General features: G+C 39.6%; 1 protein-coding gene across 4 annotated transcripts; it reads left to right on the top strand.

Annotated features, from left to right (window-relative positions):
* Positions 1 to 1,431: 1,431 nt before the first annotated feature.
* On the top strand, positions 1,432 to 11,473 carry LOC113672150 (uncharacterized). 4 transcript variants are annotated; one of them, XM_089205208.1, is made up of 5 exons: positions 1,432 to 1,859; positions 8,528 to 8,714; positions 9,172 to 9,336; positions 9,600 to 10,356; positions 10,902 to 11,473. In XM_089205208.1, exons 2-5 carry the CDS (start codon positions 8,549 to 8,551, stop codon positions 11,167 to 11,169), a joined length of 1,356 nt encoding a protein of 451 aa, XP_089061334.1. In that variant the 5' UTR covers positions 1,432 to 1,859; positions 8,528 to 8,548; the 3' UTR covers positions 11,170 to 11,473. The 4 variants fall into 4 exon arrangements, with proteins under 4 accessions (XP_089061334.1, XP_089061336.1, XP_089061335.1 ...); XM_089205210.1 differs by lacking the exon at positions 1,432 to 1,859 and adding an exon at positions 3,759 to 4,170; XM_089205209.1 differs by lacking the exon at positions 1,432 to 1,859 and adding an exon at positions 5,791 to 5,821.
* The last annotated feature ends 5,673 nt before the right edge of the window (positions 11,474 to 17,146 follow it).

Genomic DNA, 17,146 nt, shown 5'->3' with positions numbered 1-17,146 from the left:
ATTTGTCAAAGTAAATAACATTTTCATTATAAGACCTATTTGTTGTTCTTGTTCTGTTGGAAAAATTGTCGATACCTAAGTTCAAATAACGCTATTTGAGTAATGTTTTATGTGGTAAAACTAGAGATGGATAACTCGCAAAAAGTTCTTTTTAAGAAGGTAATTAATTATGGGCGATCAGACAACAAGTGATGCGGTGTAGAAGTAAGGTGAGGTATTTTTATTGAGAATTTGACTTATTTTTTTTATTCCTAAGAGCGGTCGTAAATATTCCCATATAAACTCTTATAATTTCGCCATCACCCTTATTTCGGAAGATGATCGATCACCTCACAGCTGGAGCTTGGGCTGCCTGTGGTTTGGTTAAGAAGATACCAGGAATCACGAAAACACAAAAACCCCAGTCCAACCCAACTTCAGATCACGTTTAGCTGACTCTCAGTCAATTAAATTTGTAATCTTAAAGATTTAATATTTGGCAAGTAAATTTTCTCTTCTTATTATCCGTAATAATCACATAATGATGGTCATAGGACTGCATCCAATCCGTCTCTGTTAATTGGATTACCTTAAACTTCATATGTAAGTTTCCTGAGCAATCTTCTATTTGTTTCAGAGTGTAACATAAGTGATAAGTACTGTTAGCGATCCTAAGATTTTTAATGAGGTAACCACAAGGAAAGGATTTAAATGTAAGTTAAAGAAAAACCTAAGCTTAGGATAAAGGGGATTTCTTCTAACATGCACGTCCGTTTCGATGCAGACAGTAGTCGAATAATCATTTAAAAACAAAAACTTTTAATCAAAATAATTGGTTGTTTACTTGCAATGAATTCGTCAGGTGGCGATCATGAGTTTTTTTCTTGAGCTTAGTGACATTATAACCGCCATGTTAATGTGCATTTTATCAGAAAAATTCGTTGTTTACGTGCGATGAATTCGTCTGGTGGTGATCAGGAGTTTTTCCTTGAGCTTAGTGACACTAAAACTGCCCCTAGAGAGGCAGCATCCGCAGGATTTTATCAACAATGTTCCAAATAATGCTTAGGACTGCTACATGCTCCCTTCTTTGATTATAAACAACTTGTCGTAAATGCAACAAGACGAAGGCCTGTTACAAGTTGATCGCACGCGCTAAATGCCGGCCGCAAGCCTGCATTACTTTCCCTTCCCATCCGCGTGCTGGTGTCAGCCGGTGTTTTTGCTTTTTTTGTTTGTTTTTCTTTCTGTTTTTTGTTTTGTTTTCTTTTCTTTTCCATTCGCTCCAGGGTCGATAAGACCATCGAAATAAGAAAATCCCCAAGTGTTATTTATGTGAGACAGGATTACTTCGTACCCGCACTTTGTACACTAGGACACAATAGGGGCCAGCTACCTTTTCAAAATCTGGTTCCAATCTTGGTTTAATTATGTCACGTGTTTGACCCTCTCAGGATATATCGACATCTTAATTTACGTTATTGTCTGAGATGTGTGCGATCGTCAATAGTTTCACGAAAACCCTAATTGTAAAAAGAACTGTCGAAATTATTTTGTTTTCAAACTACGTTTAAAAATGACAAAAAGAATGGAAAGAAAAATCGCTCATGGGACGAATGCGTGACATTTATTGAGGATATCGTGACAACGTGATGCAAATCACGTTCAAGATTTATTTGCATTTGGCTTCCTAAGAGTGAATCCGTCTGATTTAAAGACGTAACGCGCATTACTCAAAAGGTCTAGAAAATTAATTAGCGATCGTCTTACTTAAAACTGGAGCTTTGTCTTAAAGTTACAGTGGTATTTATCACAGATTACTGAGTTGCTCACTGATAAGCCAGAACGACCTCTCCTTGATTGCAGTCAACTGTAGCAAGGTATGTAATTTTATTTTCAATTGTGATAACAATGATTCTCAAGTCGGCCATGAAACTTAAACCTATATATGCGCAGTGCCCACGGCCAAAGCCCTGAGGCTACAATATCAACGTTTTTTTTTTTTGTTTTTTGGCTTTGGGCGTTAGTTATTGGTCTCGAATGTATTCTTATTTTGTTTTTTGACGATGCAATGTTACCGACCGAAAGAGCATCAGTCAACTCAAGGATTAAGCTCACTAGGCAAACTTTCAAGAGCCAATATAATATAACCATGCTTGTCATACGTCGCAAGATGCGTTTGAAATCTCAGCAATTCGCCACGTCGAAACGTCGAAGCATGCATTGTTTATAGTAGAAGGAAATTGTTTGAAACGAGGCCACATGCGCTGAATGTAAGAAATATAACGAAAAGTAACTGATAAATTTGATCATTCCGTCATCTTTTAGGAACCGAAAGTTAAGATGATGTGATGATAAATTTTCCGCATTCATTTAACTTTTAAGTTAACGGACAAAAGGAACCCGCAGAAGCCGAATTTACCAATGAATTTACACTCCTCAGTTTGATAAATGCGCAACAGCACGATTATTAGACACCGATAAATATTTCTCAAACGAAGTGACTTAAGTGTTAGAAATAACTCTCACACCGAGATTCAACTCACAGACGATCTACCTCACCTGAATTCCGGTCATTTTATTAACGCTAAATTCGAGTTTATGTTTCCCCTAATCATGGAAGTGATAATTTGGTTTTAAATGAAACCATATCCCCTTGCCAGTTTTTTTAACCTACTTCTCTCTACCTCCCTGCTTGAAAATGCTGTGATATTGCTAGGAGGATAAAATTAGCTTTTTGTCACTCCTGGGAGTGAAAAAGGATTTTTAAACTTACTTTTCATTACCTTCTGCTCTAAAATGTTTTGGTATTGTTAAGAGAAATTAGGCTTTGGTCACTCCTGGGGTGAAAAGGGTTATTCAGTCAAAAAGTTTGCTACAAAAATTACTATGAACTGTAATAACATTGCCCTTGAAGGGCTACTGACGGAATGAATTGCACTTGCACTGTAATGGAACTAAAAATACTCTTTGAAATAATTTTGGTCAACTGAATGTAACCCTTGCTTAAGTGTTAGCCTTGTTTACTCGTTGCATGTTGTTACGTCTAGTCGGAGCATCTCGTAAAGACGGATAAAGCAACATACGACAGCTGAGTTTTACACGGCGTTGTATGACCCTTGTATGGTTCCTTGTGCTTTTAAATTTAAGTCCCTTACTAAACATAAGCATCATACGGACAAAAATTGGCCAAATATTGAAGACTTACTTTACCACTTTCTAGACATAAATCTGCTACTTTTTTAGAGTCAACTATTTCAAAAATGCCAAAAAGGGAAAAACAAATGGAATATGGAACGCGTCATTCGTCACAATATCCACAAAATCAGTCAATCAATACTTGTACGGCTTCCTCCTAAACCTTCAACAGGCGCTAACGGAATGAGTGAGTGCTACTAATAAAGTGCTAATGTACTTTCACCGCCATGAACTACACCGCAGAGGGCTGCAATAACCATTGCAGTGGGTATTTCGGTGCCTCTGAAAGAGTCTTAATAAGGTTTAACCGAAAGCCATCGGACAGTGGAAAATCAAACCGGCGTCAAGCGTCAAATAGGATAAATTTACCATAAATAATCCAAAAAGAAGCTTATTATAAGCCATTAAAGGTCCTTCAAATCACACTATTTTGGCCGCTTGCCACGAACACGATCTTGTGGAATCTTCATACTGTTAAGGTTATCTCGAGGTTTACAAACATATTCTCTTTACAGTTATATTTATTAATATTTGCCCTTGAGGTTACAGTTTTAAAATATCAACATTCAACTGAATAATCAAATATTAAAAATAGCTTACCACGGTAACGTTGATAATTTGTTTCTGGCCACGCAACGCCGTGCAATTTCCGCCATCCGACAAAATCAAAACTAAAGCAAGAACTGAAGCTGTTGTTAGCTCTTTTCATAAAAGTGGATAAAAAAACAACTGACCGATACAGGAAACGAGCCTCTATCGGACCTATAGAGGAAAACCACATACACCTTTGGGAGATTTCGCCAAGATAGATTGATTCCATAGTATCGGCGACTCGATTTTAAATTCTGGCTCGGTTCATTTGAGCTCCAGATGTGCCGGATAGTGAATCTACTGAAAGTTAAAACGGACAATTACAGTCTAACAACCCAACAATAACTCGAGTTGGAGCGGCACTACGGCTTTTTTTCGGAGACAGAGAGAGTGAGTTATACGGTGAGAAGTGTTCTAAGATGTTGACTTCTGTAAATATGCTACTGAATGTCCATTTTAAGTATTTATTGGTGGAACGAAGAGCTCGCGGTATGAGCTTAAAAAATTGCAGTGTAATACCCAAACCGTTTTAGTTTTAAAATTTTTTTTTCTTCAGCGAGGAAGTGCAAAGCGAGCGCTTTGTGTCCACTACCAGTAGTTTCCCGCAGCACTTATTTCTTTCACGCACAACTCAGCAGCATTAGACGCTCGAACGAAGTTTGAAGAGAGGGGACCTGGGGTGGCAACAGTTATTTTGTAGCTGGTCGGGGAAAGGTCTGGGACATCCTTTCCTAGACAATTCAAACATGCTCTATTTTCTTACGGCATATTTGGGAAAGCTTATGTCACTTTCAAGCAATATGAAAGCCAATTCCATCTAGATTTGCATTGTCTTATAAACTGATAGCAACAGTGGTGCCATGGCTTTAGACTGCGTAATTATTTGCGTCTTTTACAGGCGAACAAAGAAAAGCACAAGGCAAGCGCGTGACTAGCCTACGTGTAACCGTACCCTCTCTCGCTTACGTTTCACCTTGAGGGGGAGGGTAAGGCTACAAGTTCGCGCTCGCCTGGTCCTTGCCTCCGTTTAACGAAAAAATCGCCTGCAGGCTACCACTCTTTCTACGGGCCTACCAATGATCGATTATTGCAAAAATTTCAAGAGGTAACCTCACTTCGTTAGGTCTGAGTATTGTTCATAATGCACATTAAAGGAAGAAAATACTTATTGTTGATTTAAAAACACAATAACCGTCAGCCGGCTAAGACGCTGAATTGAACTGTCAGCCGTCAAAGTCGCCGAAAAAAAACGTCACCCGTCACCGCTTTCTTTAAGTCGTCTGCGTGTTTTGCTTTAAAAATACCAACTTAGACAACAAAGCCTGATACGAAAATAATGTTTGCGCGAGACAGAACAATGCCCCGAAGGAAATAACTTGTCTTGTAACTCTGTGTTTTTGAGACTGACTTTATCAGAAAAAGCCAAGAAAAAATTTAAGCGGACACAATTATCAAACCTAATAATCCAGTGAAAAGAGAAGCGTCATAGGGCAGCCAACTTGATATGCAAGAGAGTTTGCATTTGTGCAAATAACTTGATGTTCTTAAAAGAAACATGCTACGACCCAGTATTGTTCAAGGCGCAAACTTCGGGTCAAACAGTTGACAGAGGTTACTATTGTTCTGACTAAGACGACGCTTTATGTTAAAAATATTGCGAAATTAAGAAACAGAAATCCAAACATAACCTTATTCATAAGCTGACACTTGTCAAATGCTATAAAAAGATTATCACAAGGGGGTGAGTAGCTTCTACGGGAGAAGAAGAAAACAACAGTAATTAGTTAGTGATAAACATATGAAAAAAGACATCCAGAATTTGAAGTTCCTTTTCTGAATATCGTCTAGATTGTCACAGAAGCAAACAAACATACTCAGAATGTTAATTTTAATTTTTTTCTAAAACTTTATCACTCCAAAGAATTCTAAGGACTTGACCCTAAAGGCACAACGTAACAATTTCCCCACCCCCATCAACTGCTAGCAAAGTAAATTAATAGGAGTATCTATTCTCAAATATCCCTCTTTTCGGCGACAGTCACAACTGGCGCGGGTAGGTGTTGTCCTCGAGCAGTTCTGAATTGGAATTATCAGAAATTTTGTTGGGTAAGTTTCCACCTAAACGTTCCTAGGAATCTCAATTTTGACCAGCTCACGAGAGTATAAAGTGAGAGTACCGATTACAGGTTCACGGCCTACATGAGCCACCTGCACTTACCACTTGCCTAACTCGTGCGTACTACGAGAACTATTAGTAAGATTTTATTTCATGCGGATTCGAGTTAACTGAGTTATTTGAGAGACGATGACTTTCCTTTCCTCTTGGAATGCGAAGCTAAAGAATGTTCTTTTTTTTAAACACAATCAGATATCTTCATTTGTCTGGCACCCTAAAGCTATCCGGGTTACTTCGTGCAATGAAAACTCTACGGCCTCCAACGGAAACCTCTTAGTTCCAGTTAATGAAGTGTGTCGTTCACTTGCGTAATAGGAAGTTCAAGCTGTCAGGGCGGCGACGCCTGTGAAAACATCGCTTAAAAATTGAAGTTTTGTTTCTCCTGCATGTGTATTTTACGAGTGTTCGATTTGTTTACTGTCTATAATGGCGCCAGATCTCCCCTGCAGCCCAACACGGGAATGCGGCTCAGAGTTCAAAAAAGTGAATAATTTGTTTTTGTGGTTCTCGTTCTAAGAATGCGCAAATTTAGGCGATTTCATCCTTTTCTTTTCAATAGGGCGTCCTGGGAATGTGAAGAGTCTTAAAACGCACTCGTTAAGCTACTGTTTAGTTCATAGAAAATTTCATTTCGCCGCCTTTTCGTCGCCGTGTCCGTCGTAGTCCTCTTAAAGTCTCTAATAGCAACCTGCGAACGACGAAACAATTCAGTTCCAAAAGTTGTGTAAGGAATAATAAGCGAGAGATTGGAGATACGATAAGCGGCACTAGGTAACATTACATTGCAACAGTAGAAAAATTTTTCAGAATATTGGTGAGTTTTCAAGAGGAATACTGCATTCGTGGTCAGTTCTACCGGAGTGAAAATTGTCGATCAGTAAGGGGTGCGAAGCAATCGAGATTTGTTGTGCCGGAGACACAACACTATTGCCAGACTTGAGCACATCTTACTGTTTATTTTTTCTTTCTGAAAATTACTGCCACCAAGAAACCTAACACCCTGCATGAACTGCAAAGCTCATCATACTGAACGCAAGGACACTCACGTAAACTTAACATCTTGAAATAGCGAGTCGTTTCCCTAGCAATAATATAGTGCTTGCACTGACTTTTAAAAGCTCTTCAGAAACACACAAATGCAACTAGGTTTTCTGTTTCTGTTTAAACCAAACTGACATGTAAAACGACACGGATGTTTATGGTAGAATAACACCGAAAGCTTCTTTAAAGACAATGATTCCACTCGATTTTTGTCGCTTTTCTTTTGATGTATTTTTATCCATTTATTATTTCTTGTTGAAATGTAATATTTCGATTGTTGTCGGCCCTGGCGTGACTAAATCTTCGTCGCGACACATCCTAGGCCTGTTTTGACATAAACGTCAGCTTTTCCAGAGTCTCCTTCAGATTCTCTGATAACACTGATGTCCATCAGTGTGAAAACAATAAGGCTGCTTTTGTGGAAAAAACTGAATTTATAATATACCCCAGCAAATTGAGATGATTTTGTTTTTTTCCCGTTGTATGGCCAAACCGTCAGTGTTTCTTAGGTCAACTCAGGAGTTTGCGTAATTATCAAACTGAAAAGAAAACAATGTTCTGCAAATACAAGTCATGTTGATTTAAAAACAACCCACTCTACAAACATAGCAAGGGTCGGTCGGTGAATGGTCAAGATCTGAAGTTTCTCGTTTCTGTCATTAAAGTTAAAAATAAAGCAATTCAGAGAGTTAGGAATGACCTGTGAATGAATGCGTTGACATTGGAATTATGAAGTAAAGTCGTTATCTTTTCGCGTTGCAATGTCCGTTTTGTCAATACTTCCTCATTTTGAACACTGAGAATTTATCAACCCGCCTTTTCTATAAGACCTCCACTCCCGCTTGGACTCGGAATACTTAAGAAAAGATGTCCTTTAGAGTAGTCTCTTCTAAATTTAAAATTTGTAATTTTTTTTTCGTGCACTTTGCTTTTAAATTACCAAGTTTCTGAGATTCTCTAAAAGATCATCCTCTCGTGTGAGACTGCAGTACAGCCAAAGACATCCAGTTAAGCCTTTCTTTCTTCTTCATTTTTCAAAAAACCAAAAGCAACTTGGAAAATGCAAGTAAAGAAACGATCCTCTCAATGAGCTGTAATTAAAGAAACTGCAGGAAAGAATCCTAAAGAAAATTCAGGCTTCGCTGGGATTCTTACCAAGATACTAACTGGGCGTGTCACCACCAACTGAGTTACAAAGCAACATGTTAGCCTGCAGTGCAGGCGTTTTATCCTCCCCCACCCCTACCCCTCTCCTTACTTTTGACCGTCGACAGCCCCCTTGGTACAAATTTCTTTCTCTCCCCAGCCTTCCGTTGCCATTAAAATCAAAGATGGCGGCCATAAGTTTCGTTAAGAAGACACTGAACACTCGCCAAAATTACGCCTGCTCTGCAGGCTTACCAAATGTAGAAAGTAAAGCAAATTTTAGTGAGAACTTCTTTCTCAGAGAGAGATCTGCTCACAATTAAATCAAATTAATTCATAGTTTAATTTTGATCATTTTTGAAGATACCACTAATGCTATATTTTTTTTTTCGACAGTTTGAACCGATAAACATAAAGATGTCTAAAGCGAAGCGTGTCTGTGTGATCGGTGCAGGTCCCAGTGGTATGTCAGTATTGTTTCACTTCAATCAATTGAAAGAACAAGGCAAAGAAATTCCTGAAATTGTGTGCTTCGACAAGCAGTCAGACTGGGGAGGGCTCTGGAAATACTCCTGGGAAACTGGTAAGTACATAGTTTTCAGGGGCACGTCGACACACTCTTTTACAGGGCCTCTGTATCTATTCATTTGATCTTGTTATGTCCTTCTGGTAAAAAATAGCATTTTCTTAGTGTAGATGAGGTTTAGCCACTTGGAGGAGGAGCCAACTGTGTAAAACGTTCCTTTTGTTTTCTTCTTTAACGTGCAGCGTCGACATCGCACCTAAAATAGCGCCGCCAGGAATGTGGAAAATAAGAGTAGGACAATATGAGCTGATCAGTGCTTCTGAGTTAGGGGGAAGGCAGAGAACATAAAAAACATGTTTTTTTGCAACATCTTAGAGTCGATTTGAAAAGCGGACGTGGTAGACCATTTGTATGCATACTGAGAAAAAAAGGTTAAAGCAAACAATTATTTGAATTGAAGAAAAATGAACACAATTGTATGATTTAATTCTTTTTTTGTTATTGTTGTTTTCAGGTATCGATCAGTTTGGTGAACCCGTCCATGGAAGTATGTACCGAGGCCTCTGGTCGAATGGTCCGAAGGAGGCTTTAGAATATCCAGACTACACGTTCGAAGATCATTTCAAAAAGGCAATTCCATCCTTCCCACCCAGAGCGGTTCTCTTTGATTATCTACAAGGTAAGTAACCTTTCCATCTCAACAAGTTACCTAATGGTTAGGCTCTGCTCCTGATTTCGATCACGCTTATTCATTTATTTATTAATTTTTTTTTTCATTGTTGTGACTGGTTTTCCCAATTCCGTGACGAAAAAGAATAATAAAGCAGGCCTATCTTTTAAGAGCAAAAGTAGCTGTAGACAAGCGATGTAGAGGTTATCGAATTAACACACAGCTATTGGCGCGTAACTTAACAATTTTTCTATTACTGAATCTTTTATCAGGTCGTTGGACTAAAGGCGATCTTCGACACTGGATTCGTTTCAATCATGCCGTCCGCCAGGTGACCTACAATGATGACACTGATGACTTTTCAGTAGTTGTCAAAAGCCTTGTCGAGGACAAAGACCTTCCTGTTCAGAAGTTTGACTACCTTATTGTAGCGACTGGTCACTTCTCTGTGCCGCACGTTCCCTCTTTTCCAGGAATAGAGGAGTTTCCTGGTCGCGTGATGCACTCGCACGACTTCCGAAATGCCTATCAGTTCCAAGGCCAGACGCTCCTCGTTGTCGGCTCCAGCTATTCCGCTGAGGATATCGCTATGCAAAACCTCAAATATGGCGCTAAGAAGATCATTTGCTCCTACAAGACCAGGCCAATGGGCTTCAAGTGGCCCCCTGAGATCACTGAGAGACCACTTGTAACAAAGATCGTGGGCAAAACTGTCCACTTCAAGGATGGTACCACTGCCGATGTGGACGCCATCATTTTGTGCACCGGCTACTACTTCCACTTTCCGTTCCTTGAAGAGCGCCTCCGGCTGAAGGCCAGGAATATCTTGTACCCCGCCGGGATGTACAAGAATGTGCTGTGGACCGAGGCTGGCAACAACAAGTTTTTCTACATTGGAATGCAGGACCAGTACTACACTTACACCATGTTCGACGCGCAAGCCAAGTGGACCGTTAACTGCATCACAGGGGAGCTCAAAGTCCCTGACAAGGAAGCCATGAAGAAGGACATTGAGAAATGGATCGCAAAGTAATAAATTATAGAGCAATTTGCGAGGGCGAATTGCTGCACGGATCTTCGCCCCTTCAATCTCTTTGACTGCTCTAGAAAATTTGGCGTCGCCCTTAGATAGAAACGGAAACCAACCGCGACTCAACCAATCAGAATCAAAGCTTAACCCAAAATCATTCATTGCACAATCGCGTTTTCCCGTCATTATGCCAGATTGCTTGTGTTTACTTTGAGTTTTCATCGGCTTCTTGTTCCTTTGATACTTTTATTCAAATGTTACGACATAAACACTCAATCGAAATGCACTCAACAGGACCTTTTCTTGATACGTTGAAAACAGCTTCGTTGCTGTCGAAAGGGAGACCCGAACGTGTAGATATTTAGTAATCCTGGCTTAAAGTATTAAATATATTCCTTTGTTTTTAGATAAGAGCTGCAGACTTCAAATAAGCGCACCAAAAAATTTCATTAGAAGAAAAGCGAACACTTAACAGATCAGTTACAGAACCTGTCACGGATTATACTGAAAAGGAAGTTTTTCATTTTTTCCTTTATAATTTCAGGATGAACGAACTGAAGGACTGCCACGATGATATAAATTTCCAGACTGAATACTTGGTCGACATCGCCAAGGATGCAAACTACGGATATGACCTGGACACCGCCCAACAGTTCCATGACTGGGAACATCACAAACATGAGGACATCCTCACTTACAGAGATCGAAGCCACACCAGCAAGTTTACTGGAACCCAGTCCCCAATTCACCACTCTACATTCATGAAAGCCCTTGATGACTCGATGGCGACTTTTCTGAACACCAAACGCTGAAATACTACTGGCTGGAAACAAATAAGTTAGGCGTTTCTGAGGTGATTATTGTTTTAGTGTGATTTTTAAAAGCACCAAGGACTATAGAGGAAAAAGGTTATGTCGTTGTGAAAAAACGTTTTATTCTTGAGAGAGGTGTTGTTAGGATTGAGATACTTCGTATACTGAAACAAATTTTTAAGAATCTGCGGTACTAAATCATGATTTCGATGTAAAACATAAAGTGGTAGGTTCTGAAAAATAGCTTCAATCGTTTGAAAGTTAAATGATTTAATAAACTGACAGCGAAAATCATTGTGGAAAAGAGTGTCGACTTTAGTTCCATGTTTACTTCCTACTAGCTCAACAACTCCCAAAAAGGGAGAGAGTACGATGAAATAATCGTAGGGACCTAACCGATTATAACCAGCTTCATCTTTTTCTCCAAAAGTTGTCTCTGTTTTCCTGGAGAGAGATCCTCAGCCATCTCTTAATCACTGCGATTTTTTGTGAAGGCTCAGACAGTTACGGGAGAACTAGCACGTTAGATCTTCACTCCCGAGTTAGCTTAGGCAGATTCGTCCTTAACTACTATATTTAAAAAGATCGTGACAATGGTTTTAAGTGCAATCTCCTCAGTTAAAACCTAAAGTGGGAAGCGGTTAAAAACAGATGATAGACACCTTTCGTATCCATCTTGCAAGATTTGACATAAGGACTTCGAAAAGCTAGTCTGAAATCGTTTCTTCATCGAGAATTAATTTGGTGTCCGTTTGCCGATGACGAAATGGAATGACAGGGTACATTAAGAAGGACTGGGGTGCAGAGATGTTATCATAGAGGGGTAGATAGTTTGTTGAACAAAGTAAACTTCCATCGCCTGCTAAGTAACAGCACACCATCACGGTCGATTACGCATCAAGGGCTTATTTCAGACCTTTCACAAGCTTTAAACAATTAAATCGATGGCCTTCACATAGCTTGTTTAGCTCATCTTGTTCTGTTTTTTTTTCCCTTTTTCACTGCCAAAGGCAAGCTGAAGTGTTGCCACACTGGCAACCCACCTCTTTCCCTCCCCCAAATGTAACCTTACCCCTCTCCTAAAGGGTATACGAGAAGAACAACCCACCCCTTTCCCAAGGTTAACCTTACCTCTCTCCTATGGGGTCTTTGAGAATAAAAACCCAGCTCTTCCCCTCTCCCAAATGTAACCTTACCCCTCTCCTATGTGGTCTTTGAGAAGAACAATAACTGTTGGACATTGTGACTTCTTTGGTAGATTCTATCTCATGACACTGGCTATTTGTCCAATGAAATGAACGAGAAAAACGTTAGTTAGATGCTGTTGCCATATTTGACATGATGGTGATCCCCTCTTGGTCCCTTACTAGCCAATCGAAGAAAACCTTGAGCGGGAGGGCAAACTCTCTTCTTTCTACCGAAGATATGTAGACGATATGCTCACCGTCATGCCAAATATCGCAACAGCATCTAACTTTCTGGAAACGCTTAACAAGGCACATTCCTCCGTAAAATTTATGATGGAAACCGAATCCAATGGCATGCTCCCATTTCTGAGTATCCAGTTACTCAACCGATGGCCTCAAATAGAGATACTATGGTGTACGTAAATCCACTAATTCAAGTCCACTCTTGCACAATCAGAGTCATGTTAACAATCGGTGTAAATAGGTTCTACTAAGAACTATGCTTGATCAGGCACATCGTTTATCCTCATCTTAGTCACATTTTCTGACGAATGTGACCGTTTGAAGACAGTATTCTCACGTCTGAGGTACCCCAAAAACCTCGTTAACTCTACCATCAAAAGTTTCGTTGACTCAAAGGCTTGTGACCAGCAGCAGCTTTTTTCGCCATTTTTGCTATTTAGAGACCAGATCTCAGCAGATATTGTGAGAAAAACAACCAAAGGATCTAGGCCTAAAAGTACACACCATCATCCAGCCTGCGTTTGTGAGCCGAAAAATTGAACAAGAACTACATGTCAAGGAAACAAAGCCAACTATTGTAGATCAGCAGTGTGTTGTTTACAGTTTTCAATGTGACCTGTGCGATACGGGTTATGTAGCTGGTACACACTCGGACATTTACATAATCGTAGAGAAGGACCCGCTAAAACAACAATCCTCCGCCATTGCCAAACACTACAAGAACGTGCACGGGACGATGCCTCTGGACCTGCTAAAGCGTTTTTAAATGCTCAAGAAATGCAGAAACAAATTTGACTGTTTAATGTACGAAATGCTTTTCTAAGAGCTTTAAAGCCAAATCTCAACGTGCAATCAGACTCCATTCGGGCGAAAGTATTTTCATAATCTTCGCACCCTTTGACGTTAATTCTTCGCTCCAAAATCGGTTTAATGCTGTAATTTGCACGATCTTTTACATATTTTACAGTGATAATGGAGTCATGACTACTCCGAAACGTCGGATTTTATCGTTCGTTTTTACCTTTTTGTATTTAAAGAAGTCTTTTTAATACGAAATGAACTAGTATTTTAAAACGGATGTTGAATTGTATACAGTTGAATGAATTAATCTAGTTTTACTTCAAGGATATAACACCAAAAAGAGAAGGAAAACATATTAATTGCACTCTAAACATTTCTTATCCACTCCTTATGAAAAAGTCTGCAATTTACCTTTCCAATTATTTCTTAACTCAGGTGCCTTGATAAGTAATAGAAATGACACCAAACTGTAAATCTGTATTCATTTGTATTTCAGTTTACCTTTTCACAGAATTATCATTTATTTAATGCAGCTTTCATATCATTTCTTACAATGAATTGTGTGATCAGTTATAAATTACAGCTTCCTCTCTGTCCTCTCACTTAGTGCATGCATACGTTTTAAAATTCAGCCGCCCAGCCAGCGTCTACGCATAAATAACCTGTCTTTGTTCAATGAAGCGGCCTGGAAATATAATGAGTTTTAAAACAGACTCGTTGAGCCATATTGTTTGGTTCATAGAAAAATATTTCGCCTCCTTTCTTTGCCGTGGCCATCGTGGTTCTCTTTAAGTCGCTAATAGCAATCTGAGAATGAAAAAAAACATTCAGTTTCACAAGTTGGGTGAGAAATAAAGAGCGAAAGATTGGAGTACGATAAGCAGCACTAGGCAACATTACATCGCAACAAGAAATATCATTTCTGGTCAGTTCTACTGGAGTGAGAATTGTCGATCAGTTAGGGAAGCGAAGCCATCGAGATTTGTTGTGCCGAAGACACGACACCATTACCATACTTAAGTACATCTTGACAATCTTATCAGGTCTACCGACTATTTTGTCTTTGTGAAAATTACTGTCACCAGGAAACCTAACACCCTGCATGAACTGAAAACAAAGCTTATGATTCTGAACGCCAGGGCCCCCCAGATACTAGTTATCCCCCAGATACTTAATGTTCCCCAGACACTAGCTGGGCGTCACCACTGTAAAAAAAAGCGTTGAAAAAAATGTGCTTTGTTCTTATAAATGGGTGATCTAGACATGCTAGACAAAAAAAAACTCTCAAAGTAGAATTTTGTGCCAAGTTGTGCTAGTTTTGTTAATCGGTGTAGTTCAAAACGGGCGTTTGAGCGCTGAAGGGTTTTCGCTCAGAAGAAAATTATTTTGCTATATTTGAAAAATTAAAGGGTGCATTATGGGTTGCATGTCATAGACGGGTAGATAGTTTATTGATCAAAATAAATATTCATCGCGTGCAAATTACCAGCACATCATCATGGTCGACTATGATAACAGTAGGCGCATCAAGGACCTATTTCAGACTTTTTCACAAGCTTTAGATCATTAAATCGATGACCTTCACATGGGTTGTTTAGCTCATTTTGTTTGTTTGTTTCCCTTCCTTTTTTCACAACCACTGCGTGGCAAGATGAAGTGTTGTCACACTGGCAACCCAACTCTTCCCCTCCCCTATTTGTAACCACCTGCACTTACCACCTGCCTACCTCGTACGTACCACGAGAACTTTTAATAACATTTTATTTCATAAATATTGCATTCGTAGTCAGTTGGACTGGAGTGAAAACCAGTAAAGGGTGCGAAGTGGTCGACTGAAATTTGATGCGCCGGAGACACAAGACTATTGCCAGACTTGAGCACATCCTGAGAATCTTGTCAGGTTTATTGTTTATTTTGTCTTTGCGAAAATTATTGCCACCAAGAAACCTAACACCATGCATGAACTGAACGCAAAGCTCATCATACTGATCGCAAGGACACTCACGTGTGCTTAACATCTTGAAACGGCGCGTTGTTTCCTCGGTCATAATATAGTGCATGTACTTAACTTCAGTTCCTCAGAAGTACGCAACTAGACTTTGTGCATGTTTCTGTTTAAACCGAACATATTAAACGACAAGGATGTTTGTGGTAGATTAACTGAAACCTTCTTTAACGACAATGATTCCACTCGATTTTTGTCGATTCTCTTTTAACCATTCAATATTTTTTGGTGAAATTTAATATTTCGGGTGCTGTCAGCCCTGGCGTGACTTAATCTCCGTAGCAACACACACTGTTTTGACATAAACGTCAGCTCTTCCAGAGTCTCCCTCAGATACTTTGATAACACTGATGTCCATCAGTTTGAAAACAATAGGGCTCCTTTTTTCGGGAAAAATTGACTTACCCTTGCAAACTGAGGTGATTTTGTTTTTTCCGTTGTATGGCCAAACCGTCAGTGTTTCTTAGGTCAATTCAGGAGTTTGCGTAACTATCAAACTGAAAAGAAAACGATGTTGTGCAAATACAGGTTATGTTAAAATGAAAACAATCCACTTTACAAACACAGCAAGGGTCGATCGATAAATGATCAAGATTTGAGGTTTCTCGTTTCTGTTATTCAAGCTAAAAATACAGCAATTCAGAGGGTTAGGAATGACCTGTGAATGAATGCGTCGACATCGTAATTACATCGTTATTTCTTCGCGTTGGAATATCCGTTTTTCTCAACACCTTCTCATTTCGAACACTAAGAATTTATTAACCCGCCTTCTCTAGAAGATCCCTTCCGCCCGCCTGGACTCGGAATACTTCAGAAAAGATCTCCTGAAGACTAGTCTTTCTTTCTGTGGTCTAAAAGAGACTCTTCTAAGTTTAAAATATCTAATTTTTTCCTGCTTTCGTACACAAAATACCAAGTGACTGGGCTTCTCTGATAGATCATCCTCTTCTGTGAGACTACGGTACAGCCAACGTCATCCAGTTAACTCTTTTCCCTTCTTTCTTTTTCAAAAATCCAAAAACAACTTGAAAAATACAAGTAAAGAAATGATCCTCTCTGATGAGCTGTAAGTGAAAGAACTGCAGGAAAGAATCCAAAAAAATTTCAGGCTTCGCTGGGATTCTTACCCAGATACTAGTTGTCCCCCAGATACTATTTATCCCCCAGATACTACTTGTCCCCCAGATACTAGTTGTCCCCTAGATACTAGTTATCCCCCAGATACTACTTGTCCCCTAGATACTAGCTATCCCACCAATAAACTAGTTGGGCGTCACCATCAAGACACTGGTTGTCCCGATGGTAATAGTTGATCCTCGGATACTAGTTGTTCCCCAGATAATAGTTGGGCGTCACCATCAAGACACTAGTTGTCCCCAAGGTAATAGTTGCCCCCCGGATACTGGTTGTTCTCCAGATACTAGTTGGGCGTCACCCCCAAGATTCTAGTTGTCCCCCAGATAATAGTTGTCCCCCAGATTCTAGTTGTCCCCCAGATACTAGTTGTCCCCTAGATACTAGCTCCGCTACCAGATACTAGTTATCCCCCAGATACTAGTTGTCCCCCAGATACTGGTTGGGCGTCGCCACCAACTGAGTTGCGAAGCCACATGTAGAAAGAGAAGCAACTTGTAATGAGAACGTCTTTTCCAAAGTGGGAACTGCTAACAATTAAATAAATAACTTAATTTTGATGATATTGAAAATACCACTTATGCTATATATTTTTTTCGACAGTTGG

This window comes from Pocillopora damicornis, chromosome 4 (genome assembly GCF_964200805.1).
Source record: "Pocillopora damicornis chromosome 4, jaPocDami1.2, whole genome shotgun sequence".
Lineage (NCBI taxonomy): Eukaryota > Metazoa > Cnidaria > Anthozoa > Scleractinia > Pocilloporidae > Pocillopora > Pocillopora damicornis.
Note: the sequence above shows the minus strand (reverse complement) of the source record. Positions and strands in the feature narration are given on the sequence as shown.